This window comes from Mandrillus leucophaeus, unplaced genomic scaffold, assembly GCF_000951045.1.
Source record: "Mandrillus leucophaeus isolate KB7577 unplaced genomic scaffold, Mleu.le_1.0 Scaffold1375, whole genome shotgun sequence".
Taxonomy (NCBI): domain Eukaryota; kingdom Metazoa; phylum Chordata; class Mammalia; order Primates; family Cercopithecidae; genus Mandrillus; species Mandrillus leucophaeus.
This window is the reverse complement of record NW_012101338.1, coordinates 316,596-334,835: the sequence shown is the minus strand read 5'-3', so window position 1 is coordinate 334,835 and position 18,240 is coordinate 316,596. Positions and strand designations below refer to the sequence as shown.

The 18,240-nt window shown below is 37.8% G+C and overlaps 1 protein-coding gene across 1 annotated transcript in view; it reads right to left on the bottom strand.

Moving 5' to 3' along the window:
* LOC105534661 (netrin receptor DCC) overlaps positions 1 to 18,240 on the bottom strand; it is a 389,147-nt gene that overhangs the window by 64,886 nt on the left and 306,021 nt on the right. Inside the window, exon 18 of the mRNA XM_011973437.1 lies at positions 11,802 to 11,918. Within this exon, the coding sequence (XP_011828827.1) occupies positions 11,802 to 11,918 (117 nt within the window). The remainder of the gene's footprint in view (positions 1 to 11,801; positions 11,919 to 18,240) is intronic.

Here is an 18,240-nt window from a genome sequence, read left to right as displayed (position 1 = left end):
TACCCAAAGGATTATAAATCATGCTGCTATAAAGACACATGCACACATATGTTTATTGCAGCACTCTTCACAATAGCAAAGACTTGGAACCAACCCAAATTTCCATCAATGACCTACTGGATTAAGAAAATGTGGCACATATACACCTTGGAATACTATGCAGGCATAAAAAAGGATGAGTTCCTGTCCTTTGTAGGGCCATGGATGCAGCATTCTCAGCAAACTATCTCAAGGACAGAAAACCAAATACCACATGTTCTGACTCATAGGTGGGAATTGAACAATGAGAACACTTCCACACAGGAAGGCATCACATCACACGCCTGTCGTGGGGTGGTGGGAGAGGGGAGGGATAGCATTAGGAGATATACCTAATGTAAATGGAGAGTTAATGGGTGCAGCATACCAACATGGCACATGTATACATATGTAACACACCTGCACTTTGTGCACATGTACCCTAGAACTTAAAATGTAATAAAATTAAATAAAAAATAGAAAAAAAAGAAATGGTCCATTTTGTTGAAGAAATCTCTAAGACATTAGGAATTAAGAAATAATTAGGCAATCTAAGTCTTAAAAGGAAGATCTGTATTTTTACATTTCTCTAGAAACTTTCTAGAAGCTAAATTGGTATACCTTTTATACTCCATCATCTAAAATATTTGCTTTCACCAACCCTTTGCCAGATCCCTTCTTCATTATTCCTATATCTTTGAAAAACAAACTACTTCTTTTCTTGTAAAATTCCCTGAAAAGGCATAATTCTGTACTCTCTACAGGAACCTTTTTAAGCTTAAAAGTCATCTTGACTGTGTCTGCATAACTACTGACTTGCTGATTTTGGTAGTCCAATAGAATTAACAATAGATGGATTTTGTTTGAAAATTTATTTTCTTATAGAACTACCAAGAAACAACATCTGGGTCTCCAATTCTCATTCATTAACAACACTTTTTAATTCCATTTTTATATAGAGCCATGGCATCACACAAAACATTGCATAATGCATAATGCATTGTGGGCCTATAGAGTTTGCATAAAAAATACTGTTCCTTTCAGTAATTCAGAGTAAGAGGTGGAATGAAGTATGTCATTGAAGAGTCAAAGAATAAAAACTCATATTAACAATGAATTGATCAGATTAGTATTTAAAATCATGTATTAGGTAATGAGATCATTTCTAATGCACATTTAAGTGTGATTTGAACTTTCTTCTCACCACTGTTCCTACAGTTCTGAATAGTTGAAAATGTATGTGCTGTTTATATTTATCATACTAGAATGACTGTCTGCACTCCTTACTCCTAGGAGTCTTGGAAATAGCCTGCATGAAAGATTACTTGAGTCAGGATACAGAAGGCCAGTCTCCCTTGCCTCATTTAGGACAACCCTAAAGGACAGTCTCAGGTCAGCTGAGGTCTCCACTAAACAGCATTACCAGTTTAATCCCTTCCTTGCCCCGATTCTGTATCCTTCACCCTCACTGGTTTTATTCCAGAAAGCACTTGTCAATAAATATCCTTTTTTCCAAACTCTGTTCTGACTTTTTTGTAATTAATTTCATTATAGTAAGAAGCAGCATTTAAAATAATTTTTTGGCCATTATACAAATAATCAACTTTTGCCAACATTCTATAATAAGAGCAACTAGGTTGTGGAAACAAAAGATTAGGGTTCATCTCCTGCCTGTGCTGTCAGCTGGCATGTTTCTCATGAGCCTCAGCTAATTTAGCTGTGAAGAATGCTTGGGGGTAAGGAGTGGCATATGCCATATAATATTTTCAACCAAAAAGTATAATCTTAGACAAATAAGAAGATTCTGCCTTCCCATGAAATTAAATACGCTTTCTCTGTGAGCTTTAAGAGCCAAAACAACTTTAGATAACTTATGTTTTATCTGTTAATTAACATTTTATAGCACATAGTAAAAAATGTCAAGGAAGAAAGAAAATAACAATCTTATAGGAATAATGATTCCTCAGTGAAATAGCAACGATCTTTATATATGTGACTAGAAATCTGAACAATGCTATGGCTTTAGTTTATGCAAGGCTTGATGCCCCAGCAAATATAAATAATTGCAAATGGGGCCATTATAAAATTATGTACTCTCCTGAATGAAATCATAACTCTGCCAAGATACAGATATACCATTTTTAAACATAGTTATCTATGGCCTTATCAATCACCTCAGATGCAAAGGGCTATTTTATCAAAAAGTTTAAGTATTTATTTGGACCAGGCATGCAGGGTCACACCTGTACTCCCAACACATTGGGAAGCAGAGGCAGGAGGATCACTTGAGTCCAGGAGTTTGAGACCAGCCTGGGCAACATGGTGAAACCTCGTCTCTTCAAAAAATACGAAAACTAGCTGGGCATGTTGGCTTGTGTCTGCAGTCCCATCTACTCAGGAGGCCGAGGCAGGAAGTTTGCTTGAGCCCAGGAGGTGGAGGTTACAGTGAACAGGTATTGTACCACTGCACTGCAGCTGGGCAACAGAGTGAGACTCTGACTCAAAAAAATAAAAAAATATTTTAAAATCAACTATGTTTGTATAATTTTCTTTCGTTGGATACAGTTTCACCAACAAACAGCTTGTAGATAACAATGAATGCAGTGTGACCAAGTTATTTAAAAATATATATATTCTATTGTCTTTTTTCTCATTGAATTATAATATACATAGGGAAAATTGAGAATATGCTAAATACAGTGCTTAATGTTTTTCCAGAGTGAAATACCTGGCATCTGTCATCCAGAACAAGAAATAACACATTATGAGAAGGTGCCCTATAGTACCTTCTGGTCCAGTAATCCACTTCCATCAAAAGTAACTGTCCTCCTGAATTTTAACCCTGTATAGTCTGTTTCCATGATCCTGATAAAGACATACCCAAGACTCGGCAATTTACAAAAAAAAAAAAAAAAAAAAAAAAGAGGTTTACTGGACTTACACTTCCACGTGGCTGGGAAGGTCTCACAATCATGGCAGAAGGCAAAAGGCATATCTCACATGGCGGCAGACAAGAGAAGACAACTTGTGCAAGGAGACTCCCATTTTTAAAATCATCAGATCTTGTGAGACTTATTCACTATCATGAGAACAGCACAGGAAAAACCTGGCCCCAAAATTCAGTTACCTCTTGCTGGGTCACTCCCACAACACATGGGAATTCAAGATGAGATTTGGGTGGGGACACAGCCAAACCATATAATTCTGCCCCTGGCCCCTCCCAAATCTAATGTTCTCACATTTTAAAACTAAGCTTGCCTTTCCAATGGTCCCCCAAAGTCTTAACTCATTTCAGCATTAACTCAAAAGTCCATAGCCCAACATCTCATATGAGACAAGGCAAGTCCTTTCCACCTATTAGCCTGTAAAATCAAAAGTAAGTTAGGTACTTCATATATAAAATGGGGTTACAGGCATTGGGTATATACAGTCATTCCAAATGGGATAAATTAGCTAAAAGAGAGGGGCTACAGGTCCCATGAAAGTCCAAAATTCAGCAGGGCAGTCAAACCTTAAAGCTCCAAAATGATCCCCTCTGACTCCTTGTCTCACATTCAGGTCACGCTGATGCAAGAGGTAGGTTCCCACGGTCTTGGGCATCTCCATCCCTGTGGCTCTGCAGGGTACAGCCTCCCTTCTGGCTGCTTTCATGAGCTGGCATTGAGTGTCTGCAGCTCTTCCAGGTGCACAGTGCAAGCTGTCAGTGGATCTACCATTCTGGAGTCTGGAGGATGGTGGCCCTCTTCTCACAACCCCACTAGACAGTGACCCAGTAGGGACTCTGTGTGGGGGCTGTGACTCCACATCTCCCTTCTGCACTGCCCTAGTAGAGATTCTCCATGAGAGCCCCACCCCTGCAGCAAAATTCTGCCTGGACATCCAGGCATTTCCATACATCCTCTGAAATCCAGGCAGAGGTTCCCAAACCCCAGTTCTTGACTTCTGTGCACTGGAAGGCTCAACATCACATGGAAGCTGCCAAGGCTTGAGGGTTGCACCCTTTGAAGCCATGACTGAGCTCTATGTTGGCTCCTTTCAGCCACAGCTGGAGCAGCTAGGACACAGGGCACCACGTCCATAGGCTGCACACAGCTCACAGATCCTGGGCCTGGTCCATGAAACCACTTTTTCCTCCTAGGCCTCCAGGCCTGTGATGTGAGGGGCTGCTGTGAAGACTTCTGACATGCCCTGGAGACATTTTCCCCATTGTCTTGTGGATTAACATTCAGCTCCTTGTTGATTATGCAAATTTCTGCAGCCAGCTTCAATTTCTTCTCAGAAAATGGGATTTTCTTTTATAATGTATTGTCAGGGGGCAAATTTTCTGAATTTTTATTCTCTGCTTCCCTTGTAAAACTGAATGCCTTTAATAGCACCCAAGTCACATCTTAAATGCTTTATTGCTTAGAAATTTCTTCTGCTAGATACCCTAAATAATCTCTCTCAAGTTCAAAGTTCCAAAAATCTCTAGGCCAGGGGCAAAATGCCACCAGTCTTTTTGCTAAAACATAACCAGAGTCACCTTTGCTCCAGTTTCCAACAAGTTCCTCATCTCCATCTGAGACTACCTCAGACTGGATTTCATTGTCCGTATCATTATCAGTATTTTGGCCAAAGCCATTCAACAAGTCTCTAGGAAGTTCCAAACTTTCTCACCTTTTCCTATCTTCTTCTGAGCCCTCCAAACGATTCCAATCTCTAGCTGTTACTGAGCTCCAAAGTCACGTCCACATTTTCGAGTATCTTTTCAGCAATGCCCCACTCCTGGTACCAATTTACTGTATCAGTCCATTTTCACACTGCTGATAAATGCACACCTGAGACTAAGCAATTTACAAAAGAGCTTTATTGGACTTACAGTTCCATGTGACTGAGGAGACCTTACAATTGTGGCAGAAGGTGAAAGGCACATCTCACATGACGGCAGAGAAGAGAAGAGAGCTTGTTCACAGAGACTCCCATTTTAAAAACCATCAGATCTTGTGAGACATATTCATTATCACAAGAATAACACAGGAAAGACCTGCCCCATGATTCAATTACCTCCCACTGGGACCTTCCCACAAGACATGGGAATTCAAGATGAGATTTCGGTGGGCACACAGCCAAACCGTATTAACTCCCATGGATTATTTTACTCATTTTCTAATTTTACATAAATTGAATCACATAGATGCATCAGGTTTCTGTATTGTAATTTTACACCTGTGAGATTCTCCATATTGTTTTGTATAATTTTAGTTTATTTTTATTGCTGCATCATACTCCACTATACGAATACACTATAATATATTCATCTATTGTAATGAAGATGTGATAATGACAAATAGACCACATTATTATATGCACCTGTTGACTAACATTTTATATATTTCCATTGAGTATGTATCCAAGAGTAGAATATATCTAGGAATGGAATTGTTGAATCATAATATCCTTATAAAAACTATTTGATGGTTTAAAACCATGTATGTGTTGTTATCTGATAATTACAAAAATTAACAACAATTAATTTCTGGTAATTTTATGGGTTCCATTCATGTAGAGTAAGACACTAAGAGTGAGAGAAGATTTGTTATTTTAGGCATACAAAAACTCTGAACTCAAGATGACAATATGAAGCAATACATTAGAGTAGATAGATCAAGCAGAGGTTTCAAGTTCAGACTCTCAGAGCCTCAGCTTCCACGTTTAGACAATGGAGACAGCACCTTCAGAAAATCTTTTTGAAAAATAAAAGGATATGAATAATTTAGGAGATAAAAGCCATATTTATCTTTGGAAAAGCAGTATACCATAGAGGCTCTGAGGTTGTCCAAGTATCCTAGAGGAAGTTGCTTAAGCTGTCTGAATTGCTGTTTCCCATGTGTAAAATCAGGATAATCTTAACACATGATAATATTGTGAGGATTAAATGAAAATAATTAGCAATGTATTTACCAAGTGAATAATATTAAAATTTTTCATACTTGTTAGATTTCTTTCTCTTTCTTTCTAAGCCTATTATTTCCCTTTCTGTTTAATGAAAACAAGTTTAAGTGCTCTTAATACATCAGACAATTTTGTTAGATGACATTCTATTTATAACTGACAAAAAAAGAGCCTGCCAAACGTCGATGTGTTACAAACATAAGGAAGGCATTTTAATAATACATTTATTTGTTTTTTCATTCATTGGACAGATATTTAGCAAGCACCAATTTTGTGCTAGGTACTAAACAATAAAATGTCTGAATATGAAGATGAATTAGATATATTACATCCTTATCATGAACTAATTCACAAGCTGTTAGAGGAGGGAAGATTTGGACTTGAAAGCCTAAGCATATAAGGCAGTATTGTGTGTAATAAATGCTATATTGTGCTACAAGAACATGTTATTCAAATATATAAAAGGGAGTCATTATTTCTAGATGGAGTAATCAGAAAAGCATTTGTAAGAGCATCAATATCTACTCTGGTCTTTGAAGGATACATAAAACTTCTTAGGTTGAGCTATCCACTGAGTCATTTCAAAAGGAAAGAAATATATAAAGGGAAAAAAACAGATGAAGGACAGTGCATATTTGTAAATCAGCAATGAGTCTACCTTAGCATGAGTCTGAGTACATATAAGGATAGAGTAACAGAAATCTAGATTCCAATATGATATGCTAAAAACGTTTAAAGGTTTTCAAAAATGTTTGTTTTGTTTTGTTTTTCTTGGCAGAAAGTGGGAGCCACTGGAGAAATGTATGGGATGGAATGCCATGTTTAACTTGTTTTAGGAAGAAATCTGGCAAGCAGGATGCCTAAGAATCTGGAAGATGCTAGAGCCAGAAAGACTTAGCTAGGAAGCTGTCTTGGTAGTTTAGAGGTGAAGTCACAAAGAAGACATAAAAGAGTTGAGAATAGGAGGATAGCCAGGGATTCAAAGATACTGTGAAAGAAAATGCAATGGCATATGGGAACTTATTATATGAGGAAGCTACTTCTAATTAGATGGGATAGGAAAGCTCCACAGATTTTAAAGTACAATAATTTTTGAGAAGAAAGCAATACATGATTGGCACAGATAGAACTTAGTAAGAGGAAAGCAGCTAGAGGGAAAAAAAGGCAACTAAGTGCACAGTATCTTTCTCAGTAGTGAAAGGTATAAAAGAAAAAGGACAATAGCTTCATAGGGTATGACAGCTAGGAGCATAGTGATTAAGAACGCTGAACTCTGAAATCAGAACTTCTGGGTCCAAATTCTGGCTATAGCACGTACTAGCTGTGTGACTGCCAGCTAATTACTTAAACTCTCCAAGCCTTTCTTCTCTCACTAGTAAATGAGAGAACCTAACAATGAGAAGCATAATAATAGGGCTTACTACATGACTTGAACAGTTGGCATTCACTATAAATGCCATGTAAGTTTTTGCATTCATTATAGTAAAATTGAGAGAAGATGTAATGGAGCATAGGGAGGATGTGGCCTATGGTAGATAAAAAGAAACAACTATGAATTTATTCATTTGACTAAATGGTATTGACTGTGTGCCTATCATGTGCCAGGTGCTGTTCTGGGTATTTGGGACACAAAATGACCAAAATAGGCAAAATCCTTGCCCCTATAAAGATTATATTAAAAAACAGGAGGCAAATAAATAACAAACACAAAACCACAAATAGAATAGTGTAATGGATTAATAAAGAAAAATGAAGCATAATAGAAAAGTAGGGAGTGACCAGAGATGCTATGTTAGGCAATGGTCACGGAAGACTTGCTTAAGAAGTTGGCAGTTGAATGGAGACCTGAAAGAAATGGGGGATAAGACATGTAAATATCTACAAAAAGAGATTCCAGACAAAGACTACAGCAAGTGCAGAGTCCTTGAACAGAGATGTGCCTATTATCCAAGGAACACAGATGAAGGTTATGTGATTGTAATGAATTACAGAAAGGAGCAATAGGAGATAAAGTGAGGGATAAACCCAGAGACTAAATCACATGGGACCTTGTAGGACATTAGTGGATTTTGTTTCTACATGTGATGGAAGTCACAGAGGAACAATATTATCTAATTTACATATTGAGAGACAGCTGTGTAGACAATTAACTGTTAGGGCAAAAGCTAATGAAGATTAATGGGTACAAAAAATAGAAAGAATGAATAAGACCTACTATTTGATAGCACAATAGGGTGACTGTAGTCAATAATAACTTAATTGTACATTTAAAAATAACTAAGAGTATAATTGGATTTTTTTTAACAAAAATGATAAACACTTGCATGGATGGATAACACATTCTCCACGATGTGATTACTACATATTGCATGCTTGTATCAAAACATCTTATGTACCCCATAAATATATACACCTACTATGTACCCACAAAAATTATGAATAGTTTTTTTTTCCAAAAAGCTAAAGAAGAGGCTAGTTACACACTTATTGCTGTAGTCTAGTAATCTGTAAGAGATGATGGTAGCTTGGATAAGGGCAAAACAGTGAAGATGGAAAAGAGTGGTCAAATTTGGGAAATGTTTTGAAAACAATAATTTGGTTAAAGATTGAATTTAGGGTATAAGGAAATCAGAATAAAGAGGCATGAAACTAGAGTTTCTGAACAGAGTAAGTTGATTAATATAATCTGGCTCTGTGTCCCCACCCAAATCTCATCTCGAATTGTATTTCCCCCTGTGACAAGACAGGGACAAAGTGGGAGGTGACTGACTCATTGGGGCAGTTCCCCCCATGCTCCTCATGATGGTGAGTGAGTTCTCATGAGATCTGGTGGTTTTATAAGGGGCTTTTCTCCCTTCGTTCTCTCTCTCTCTTTCCTGCTGGCTTGTGAAGAAGGTACTTGTCTCTTCTTCACCTTCCACCATGATTCTGAGTTTCACGAGGCCTCCCCATCCATGCGCAACTGTTAGTCAATTAAACCTCCTATGTTTTTGAATTACTGAGTCTCAGGTAGTATCTTTATAGCAGTGTAAAAATGGACTAATACAGTAAATTGGTACCACAAAGAGTGTGGCACTAATATAAAGATAATCTGAAAATGTGGACGTGACTTTGGACCTGGGTAATGGTCAGAGGTTGGAACAATTTGGAGGGCTAAGAAGAAGACAGGAAGATGTGGGAAAGTTTGGAATTGCCTAGAGACTTGATGAACAGTTTTGACCAAAATGCTTGTAGTGACACGGACAATGAAGCCCAGGCTGAGGTGTCCCCAGATGGCGATGAGGAAATTATTGGGAAATGGAGCAAAGGAGACTCTTTCTATGCTTTAGCAAAGAGACTGGTGGCATTTTGTCCTTGCCCTAGAGATCCTGCCTCAGGATAATGTCAACCAGGATTCATTAGCATTTTAATAATATTTAAGGCCACTGATACTAGATGACATTATCTAAGAAGCAGGTGTAGGGAGAAAAGAGAGGATGCCTGAAGACTGACCCTTGGGGCATTCTCTGACTCTTAGATATCAGGAAGAAGAAGAGAAATAAGTGAAGGATACTGAGGAGGAGCAGTCAGAAGGGTAGGAAGAAAACCAGGGGCATCTAGTACACTACATGCCAAAGTGAGAAAGTGTTTCAGGGAAATAAGTGAGAACCTATGCCAATTGTTTCTGAGAGTCTGTGACTTGACTGTTGAATTTGATAATGTGGAGATTATTGATAACCTTGGCAATCATGGATTCAGTGGAGAGTGACTGTAAAAACCTTATTAAAACTAATAAGAAAGCTTAGAAAGAGAAGAAAGTTAGTACAGATAATTTTAAAATTTTTTCAGTAAATACGGTTTTAATTGGAGGTGGAAGTGGCATTGAGTGTTACAAAACAGGAGTTATGAGAGAATATTAATATTTGTGTGTTTACTGCAGTGATAAATAAGGAAGAAAAACTGACAATGCAGGAAAGGGAAGGGGTAATTACAGAAAAGTCCCTAAATGGGTGAGGGGGGATTTCAACAAGATACTCAGAGAGCAGCACTAACAGATCAATTAGATTTGATGGAAGGACAAGGATACCACTTTCTGAATGCATTTTTCTCCCTAAGATTTTTTGCTAAGCATAGGGAAAGAAGGAGATATTGAAATCTGAAAAGTAAGAATACATATAAGACATTCATCTTGTAAAGTGTAATTATGAACCACTAGAGAAATACAGTGTCATTTTCAAATAGTGAGAGCTCACCTTGGACTTCTGATCATAAATATTCAGTAAGCAGGCTGTATGTTTTTCTCCAGATACATTTCGCTATTAGGGAAAGGGGTAAGAATTGGGGAGCTGCTTATTTAACCAGGTTTTTTTTTTCAGGTGAGTAAGATGGGGAAGGAGGATAAAGGGAGATGAGACTGAAAATAAGTGACTATAAAACCTAAGTTGAGCTTGCAGATAAATGAGGACACAAGGTGGATGAAGGATGGGAGGAAATGGCAGAGTTGATGGATTGGAGGTCCTGGTGGGATTGAAGACTTGATGGCAAGGGGGCAATAAAGTAAGTGAGCAGGTAGCAAATAAGGTAACAGGAATTGACATTTTGTACTGGTTTGATTTGGTGTGACATGGAATTTATGAATTAAAGTGGGAAGGAATCAATATCTTTGCAGGTAACATAGAGGAACTAACCATCTAGAGTATCAGATGGATTATCTGCACAAATACTGTAATTACCACGACTGAGCATAGAAGTAATTGGAAAGGAAGTGATTCCCAGATAATAATATCTTCAGTGAATGTGGGAGGATGACAGAAAACTTCAACAAGGGAGGTGTAGTAAGTGGGTGTCTGTCAACATCTGCTTTAAAGGAGCTGGATTGGCCCGGCGCAGTGGCTCAAGCCTGTAATCCCAGCACTTTGGGAGGCCGAGACGGGCGGATCACGAGGTCAGGAGATCGACACCATCCTGGCTAATACGGTGAAACCCCGTCTCTACTAAAAAATACAAAAAACTAGCCGGGCGAGGTGGCGGCCACCTGTAGTCCCAGCTACACGGGAGGCTGAGGCAGGAGAATGGCATAAACCTGGGAATCGGAGCTTGCAGTGAGTTGAGATCCGGCCACTGCACTCCAGACCGGGCAACAGAGCAAGACTCCGTCTCAAAAAAAAAGAAAAAAAAAATAAAGGAGCTGGATTATTTAAGTGTGAGAATTAGACACATTAAAAAGTTTATTTAAAAAGCTATGGAGGATGGGCACAGTAGCTTATGCCTATATTCCCAGCACTTTGGGAGGCTGAAGAAGACAGATCACATGAGGTCAGGAGCTAGAGATCAGCTTGGCCAACATGGTAAAACCCTGTCTGTACTAATAATACAAAAATTAGCTGGGCATGGTTGTGCACACCTGTAGTTCTAGCTTCTTGGAAGACTGAGGCATGAGAATCGCTTGAATCTGGGAGGTGGAAGTTGCAGTGAGCCAAGATCATGCCACTGCACTCCAACCTGGGCAACACAGCAAGATTCTGTCTCAAAAAGTAAATAAATAAACTATGGAGATGATTATTGGAATAAGATCAATAATATTAAAATATATATCAGCTCTTTTTTGTAAATTCGTATATTTTACAAACAATGTCTTAAATATATAACCATCTGTTTGCCAACAGATCATTTGATTGTATACAAAAAATACAGTAACAGAATGAAGACTTGGACTTCAAATTATTAATGACGTGGTTTTAGGCATTCCTCATTTCCATTTGCCCAGAAAGTTCAGGGAAAATTCTAATTACTTTTGATAATTTGATGTTTTATAGAAAAGATACATATAGAAAGCATTTCATCTCTTCATTGTGGCATCAATATTGACTCACCAGGATTGTTGGACTGGGCATCCATGGGAATCATGAGCTTGGCCCGGGGGGCTCGGCGTGCAGCCAGTGACCTCTCCAGAGTGGACATAGAGCTCCCTGCTTCCTCAGTGTCTTGACCTAAAAAATATACACTCCTGAGAAACATGCCCTCTTCAAGAATGCAACACTTTACATAATTTCTAGCAGCCATTCCAATGCCTTTTTAGTCTTACAGATGTTTTCTATGATAATATCTGCCTTCTTGTTACCTGAATATATTTCATTGTATAAATCTTAATGAAATTAACCATAAACTCTAAACTCATTGCACACAATAAACCATTATTTATATTTTGATGCTTATAATTTTTGCATATGTTTATATATGTGAAAGTGGGAGGGCATACGTTAATATATTTTTCAAAAATGGCATTATGCATACTTTTTGTAACCTGCTTTAAAAGGTAACACAAAAATATTTCTCTGTTAATAAGTTAGCATAATTTTTAATAGCTATGTAATATTCCACTATATTAATTTACTATAATTCATTCAACTAACACTTTAAGCCCAACCATATTAAATTTCATTACAAAAAGCCCACAAGAAATAAACTACATTCTTCAAATAAGAGCAGACATATTTACATAAATTTATTAGGATTCCATAAAATGTCATACTAAAGAGTCACTACAAATTAGAAAAATGGATATATGCAGATTTGAAGTTAATTATAATACATATTAAAAAAACTGAAGTTCTGAATAGTATATGTTCCCATTTGTATAGTATGCATATAAAACCATATTGTGACATACACTTCTATGTGTATATGAATATATATATTTATAAATACACACTTATATCTATGTAATAAGATTATATACAAAATTTTTAATGTTGTTTTCCTTTTGTGAAAGGGAATAGGAATTTGGGATGGGGAAGAGGCAAACATACGTTTTACCATTTTGGGTACTTACTATTTTTTGAAACGTTTTTTGTTTTTTTTATTTTTTATCACATGCATGCATTTTTTAAAAAAATTAACAGCATAATTAATACAATTTAAAATAAAAAATTATACTGGGAGAAGCTTCCACATAGGTGAAGTCACGGAAGCTTCCAAAATTGAACTATGTCCACACACCCTACAAAAACTACACAGAATCATATAAAACAGATTGCAAACCTGGCCAGGCATGGTGGCTCACGCCTGTAATCCTACAACTTTGGGAAGCTGAGGCAGGAGGATCACTGGAGGTCAGGAGTTCGAGACTAACCTGGCCAAAATGGTGAAACTCCATCTCTACTAAAAATACCAAAATAAGCTGGGTGTGATGGTGGCTCCCTGTAGTTCCAGCTACCCAGAAGGCTGAGGCAGAAGAATCACTTGAACTCAGGAGGCGGAGGTTGCAATGAGCTGAGATTGTGCCACTGCACTCCAGCCTCAGTGACAGAGAGAGACTCAGTCTCAAAAATAAAAATAATAAAAAATGAACTATGCAAATATTATTCCTTCAGCAGAATCACAAAACGGAAAAGAAGATACATTTCAAATTTCCTGTAAGTACAAAGAGAAATAATACTTTCTAGCAAAGCTATTTCTCAAGCTATAGCCACAAAGTCTTGGTGAAAAGCTGGCTATCTGGAAAGTCTGTATAGAAGAGAGAAGAGGGGAATAAGGATCACAAGATTGACCAGAAACCATCTACCAAAGAAGTACACCCTAATGGTAAAAATATTGAAAAAGTTTCCTAGGAGACCAGAGCATTTAAAAGTGTGTGGGTTTTAAAATGGCAACCACTGCGTGTGTAGCTCATGCCTGTGATTGCAGCTGTTACAGAGGCCAAGGCAGGAGACAGTTTTGAGACCAGTCTGGGCAACAGAGTGAGACCCCATCTCTAAAAAGGAAATAAACTAAAAGAAATAAAATGGCAACTTTAGAAAAGCATCGCTTTGGCCAGGCATGGTGGCTCATGCCTGTATTCCCAGCACTTTGGGAGGCCTAGGCGGGCAGATCATGAGGTCAAGAGATCGAGACCATCCTGGCTAACATGGTGAAACTCTGTCTCTACTAAAAATACAAAAAATCAGCCAGGAGTGGTGGCGTGTGCCTGTAGTCCCAGCTACTCAGGAGACTGAGGCAGGAGAATCGTTGAAACCCGGGAGGCGGAGGTTGCAGTGAGTCAAGGTTGCACTACTGCACTCCAGCCTGGGCAACAGAGTGAGACGCCATCTCCAAATTAATTAATTAATTAATTTTAAAAGAAAAGAAAAGCAGCACTTTTTGGGAAAAATTATAGTGTCCAAAGAGTCAATAAAAGAGGAAAAAGAGTGTGAAACTAAAAATATTTAAAGAATTATGGGCCAATATTTCCAAAATTTGACAAAAGACATAAATAAACGTTACAGTTTCAAGAAATTCAGCAACCCCAAAACAGGATAAAACCAAAGAAATTCACACCAGACACATCACAGTTCAGCTTCTTAAAACTAAAGACAAGAACAACAAAAAATATTGGAAGTAGTGAGAGGTAAACAACTTGTATGGGTAAAACAATTCAAAAGACAGCAGATTTCTCATCAGTAATCACGAAGGCCAGAAGTATCTAACACATTTTTCAAGTGCTAAAAGAGAACTGCCAAACCAGAGTTGGATTAACAATATCTAACAAAAATATACTTCAAGAATGAAGGTGAAATCAAGTCATTGTCCAATGAAGGAAAATGAAGAGAATTTGTCTCAAGCAGATAAACCATCAAAAAATAGGTAATGAAATTTCTCTAAACAGACAGGAAGTAGTAAGAGGAATCTCAGATAATCAAAAAGAATGAACAGAAAGAGTGAAAATATCAATTAAATACAACAGACTTTCCTCCTCTTTAATTTTCAAAATTATGTTTGACAGTAGGAGAAAACATTAAAACACTATATAATGTGCTTCTCCTCGCCACCCAAAAAATGTAACTCTAGATCCAACCAGTTTTCCTTTTCTTTTCTTTTATGTTTTTTTTTTTTTTTTTTTTTTTTTCAGATGGAGTTTCACTCTTGTTGCCCAAGCTGGAGTGCAGTGGTGCAATATCGGCTCACCGCAACCTCTGCCTCCCAGGTTCAAGCGATTCTCCTGCCTCAGCCTCCCGAGTAGCTGGGATTACAAGCATGTACCACCACGCCTGGCTAATTTTGTATTTTTACTAGAGAGGGTTCTCCATGTTGGTCAGGGTCATCTCAAGCTCCCAACCTCAGGTGATCTGCCCACCTCGGCCTCCCAAAGTGCTGGGATTACAGGTGTGAGCCACCGCTTCTGGCGGTAACATCGTTATGAAATAAGTCATCTGATATTGTTGGGTGTCTGTGTGTGGGGTTTCAGTTTTGTATTTTTTTTCATTCTAAGAATAGACTGCTCTTGATATTACATGAGTTCATTGAAAACTTAAATAAAATTATTTTCCTTTTACTTTCTTTGAAGCATAAATTTTTTGGTAGTAACACTTTGTGATTTGTCTCATAAACTTGCCACCTGACATTATTTACCATTGGTCCAAATGAGGTTGGGAAAGTTAAATACAGGATTTAATAGACATGTATATAAATCAAAGTAACTAACAAAAATTTAAGTGTTCAATCAAATTGCCCATTTGGCGTTATGTAGCTCTTTTATAGATATTATTCACTGAGTTGAACATTTTTAAAAATTGAATACTATCAAATGCCATATGCTGAAATTTACCTGTTCATTCTGCCAAAGTGAAAGTAAGAAACAAATCCTGTGGTGTTGTTGTAGTGAAATTATACTAGGATAAATTCATTTCAAGAAAGTAAATTCTATTTATAAGTCCTAGAGATCAAACAGACCTGAACTCTTGCGTTTCTTTACTGTAAACTTTTAAGAAAATAATTTTGAAATCTATTAGATGTAGAAGAGATATATCATGAAGCAATGACTTATCATCTTAATTCCTAGATATTTTAGTGGGATCCTATATTTTTGTGGTTAGAGAATGAAGTAGGTTTTGTTTAAGCCACTTGCATACCAGCAGTAGAGAAGAATGAGTAAAATAAAAAATTAACTCTCAATAATATTAGTTGTTGTTTACATAGCAATTGCTTGTTTCAGTTCTCTTTTCATAGCTAAAGTATGAATACTGTAAATTAATTTCTGGTTGTATCCAAAAAACTAATTTCATGGGCACAAAACAAGGTAAGTGCTTACTTAAAAGTATTACATGAGTTAATTGAAACTGGATTAACAAAACATGAATTTTGGAGTCAGATTTTGGTCCTGGCTGTGGTCCTAGCTCTTAAGTCTAAGCACATTATTTAACCTTTCTCAACTTCGGTTACTTCATTTACTATATGAAAAGAATGTTACAGCATCTACCTCAAAGTATTTTGTGAAGATTAGGCAAAATAATGTGCAAAAGTCCTAATCATAGAATTTAACATACAGTAATCTCTCCTTACATAGTTATTGCCTACTCTGGAATCCCATTGTTAAATATAATGTTTCTTGGTAATGCTGTGCATTTATGTTGAATTTTGTTCTTTTAAGCAGGAGAGAAGAATACTTAATTTAACATGAAGTATAACTTGCAGGACTTAGAGGATTACTTTCCTGTTATTACAAAATTGGCAACGAGGTCCTCAAATTGAGGACAAACAGGCATAAGTACCCTTTTATTTTATTCTAAAGAAAACAGTCATCATTTGGGATTAAACCTTCCTCCAGGACTTATTAAGAGACATCAACTTAATGTCATCTCAGTGTATAAAAGACGAAAGGAAAAGGTTAGAAGGATGTGTCTTAGAAGTCATTGGCAAAACCTCCTTAGGTCAGAGAGGCAATTCTATCCCTTCCAGTAGGAGGTGGAGGTGTTCTCCCCTTCCTGATATCCAGTCAAGAACAAAGCTAGAAGAAGAATCACTTGTAAAATATGGAGGTTCCTGCAAAAAGGATTTTTCTGTCACTCCCCAGGTGAAAGCCTGTTTAGGCAGCGGACTTGGTATTCTACCCTGAGTCTATCAGAGCAGAGGAAAAAGTAATTGAAGAGAGCAAGGTTTAGAGAGGGCCAGTGGTAGAGTACAAGCTCTCTCACCATTGGGCCTGGCAAGGATATAGGAGATTCTTGTGGGCCAAGTGGGCGTGTGAAAAGTTGGCTGGGCTTGAGTCCCCTTGCTGGAATTTCCCAGAGGCCTCATGAGGGAAGAGGAAGAGCTGTGCTAGGTGGTAAGCCTGGACTTGATGTCTCCCATTATGGAACTGGGCCTGGTGTACAAGGCCCCACAAAGCAGCGGTTACCAACCTTTTTGGTACCATGGACCAGTTTCATGGAAGACAATTTTTTCATGGACCTGGGGGCAGGGGGCAGAGCATGGTTTCAGGATGATTCAAGCATATTACTTTTACTATGCACTTTATTTCTATTATTATTACATTTTAATATATAATGGAATAATTATACAACTCACCAGGAGAACACCAGCTTGTTTTCCTGCAACTAGATGGTCCCATTTGGGGGTGATGGGAGACAGTGACAGATCATCAGGCATTAGATTCTCATAAGGAGCCTGCAACCTAGATCCCTCACATGCGTAGTTCATAATAGGGTTCATGCTCCTATAAGAATCCAATGCTGCTGCTGGTCTGACAGGAGGCGGAGCTCAGGAAGTAATGGAAGTGATAAGCAATGGCTGTAAATACAGATGAAGCTTTGCTCTTTTGCCCGTTGCTCACCTCCTGCTGTGTGACCCAGTTCCTAATAGGCCATGAACCAGTACTGGTCCATGGTCCCGGGGTTGAGTACCCCTGCCATAAAGAAGTCATGCTTCTGTTTCATAACAGACCCAGAATTTGGATACCACCTAGGGGTTAGCCCATGTGTCCACAAAAGCTGTGAAGAACTTCAAATTGTCCTTTCTTCTCTTTCTCCTCCCCTCCCCTCTTCACTCCATCCCTCTTCTCTCACATGCTCAGGAAAAGTGGAGAGGAGGGGAAAATATGTAAGGGTGTTTCTGAAATAGACTTTGCTCCCGCTTCTTCTCAACCCCACCACTCCATTTCACTCCAATGTACTGGAGGATTGAGAAAACAAATTCTTCCCCAGTCCCCAGAGCCAAATATCTAGCTGGGCATGAGAAAGGAGAATCTTTAGTTAAATTTCAGATTATAGTTTTCAATGGAACTAGACTGTTCTTCAATAACTGAAGTGACAAGGAAATTAAAGATGCCTAAGACATCATTTAAGAGTTTGAAAATAAATATTCAACAATCCAGGGTTAACAATTAATATTTGTATGTCTTGTTCATGCAATTCTGAGCTGACAGAGTCCAGTAAACCAGTAACACATTCAAATAATTCACTTTAAAAACAGCAGCTCCTCATTCTATAATCACATCATGAGTAGACCAAGGGATTTTTTGATGAGAGTATTTGGTTGATGATTCCCATAAGTACTTAG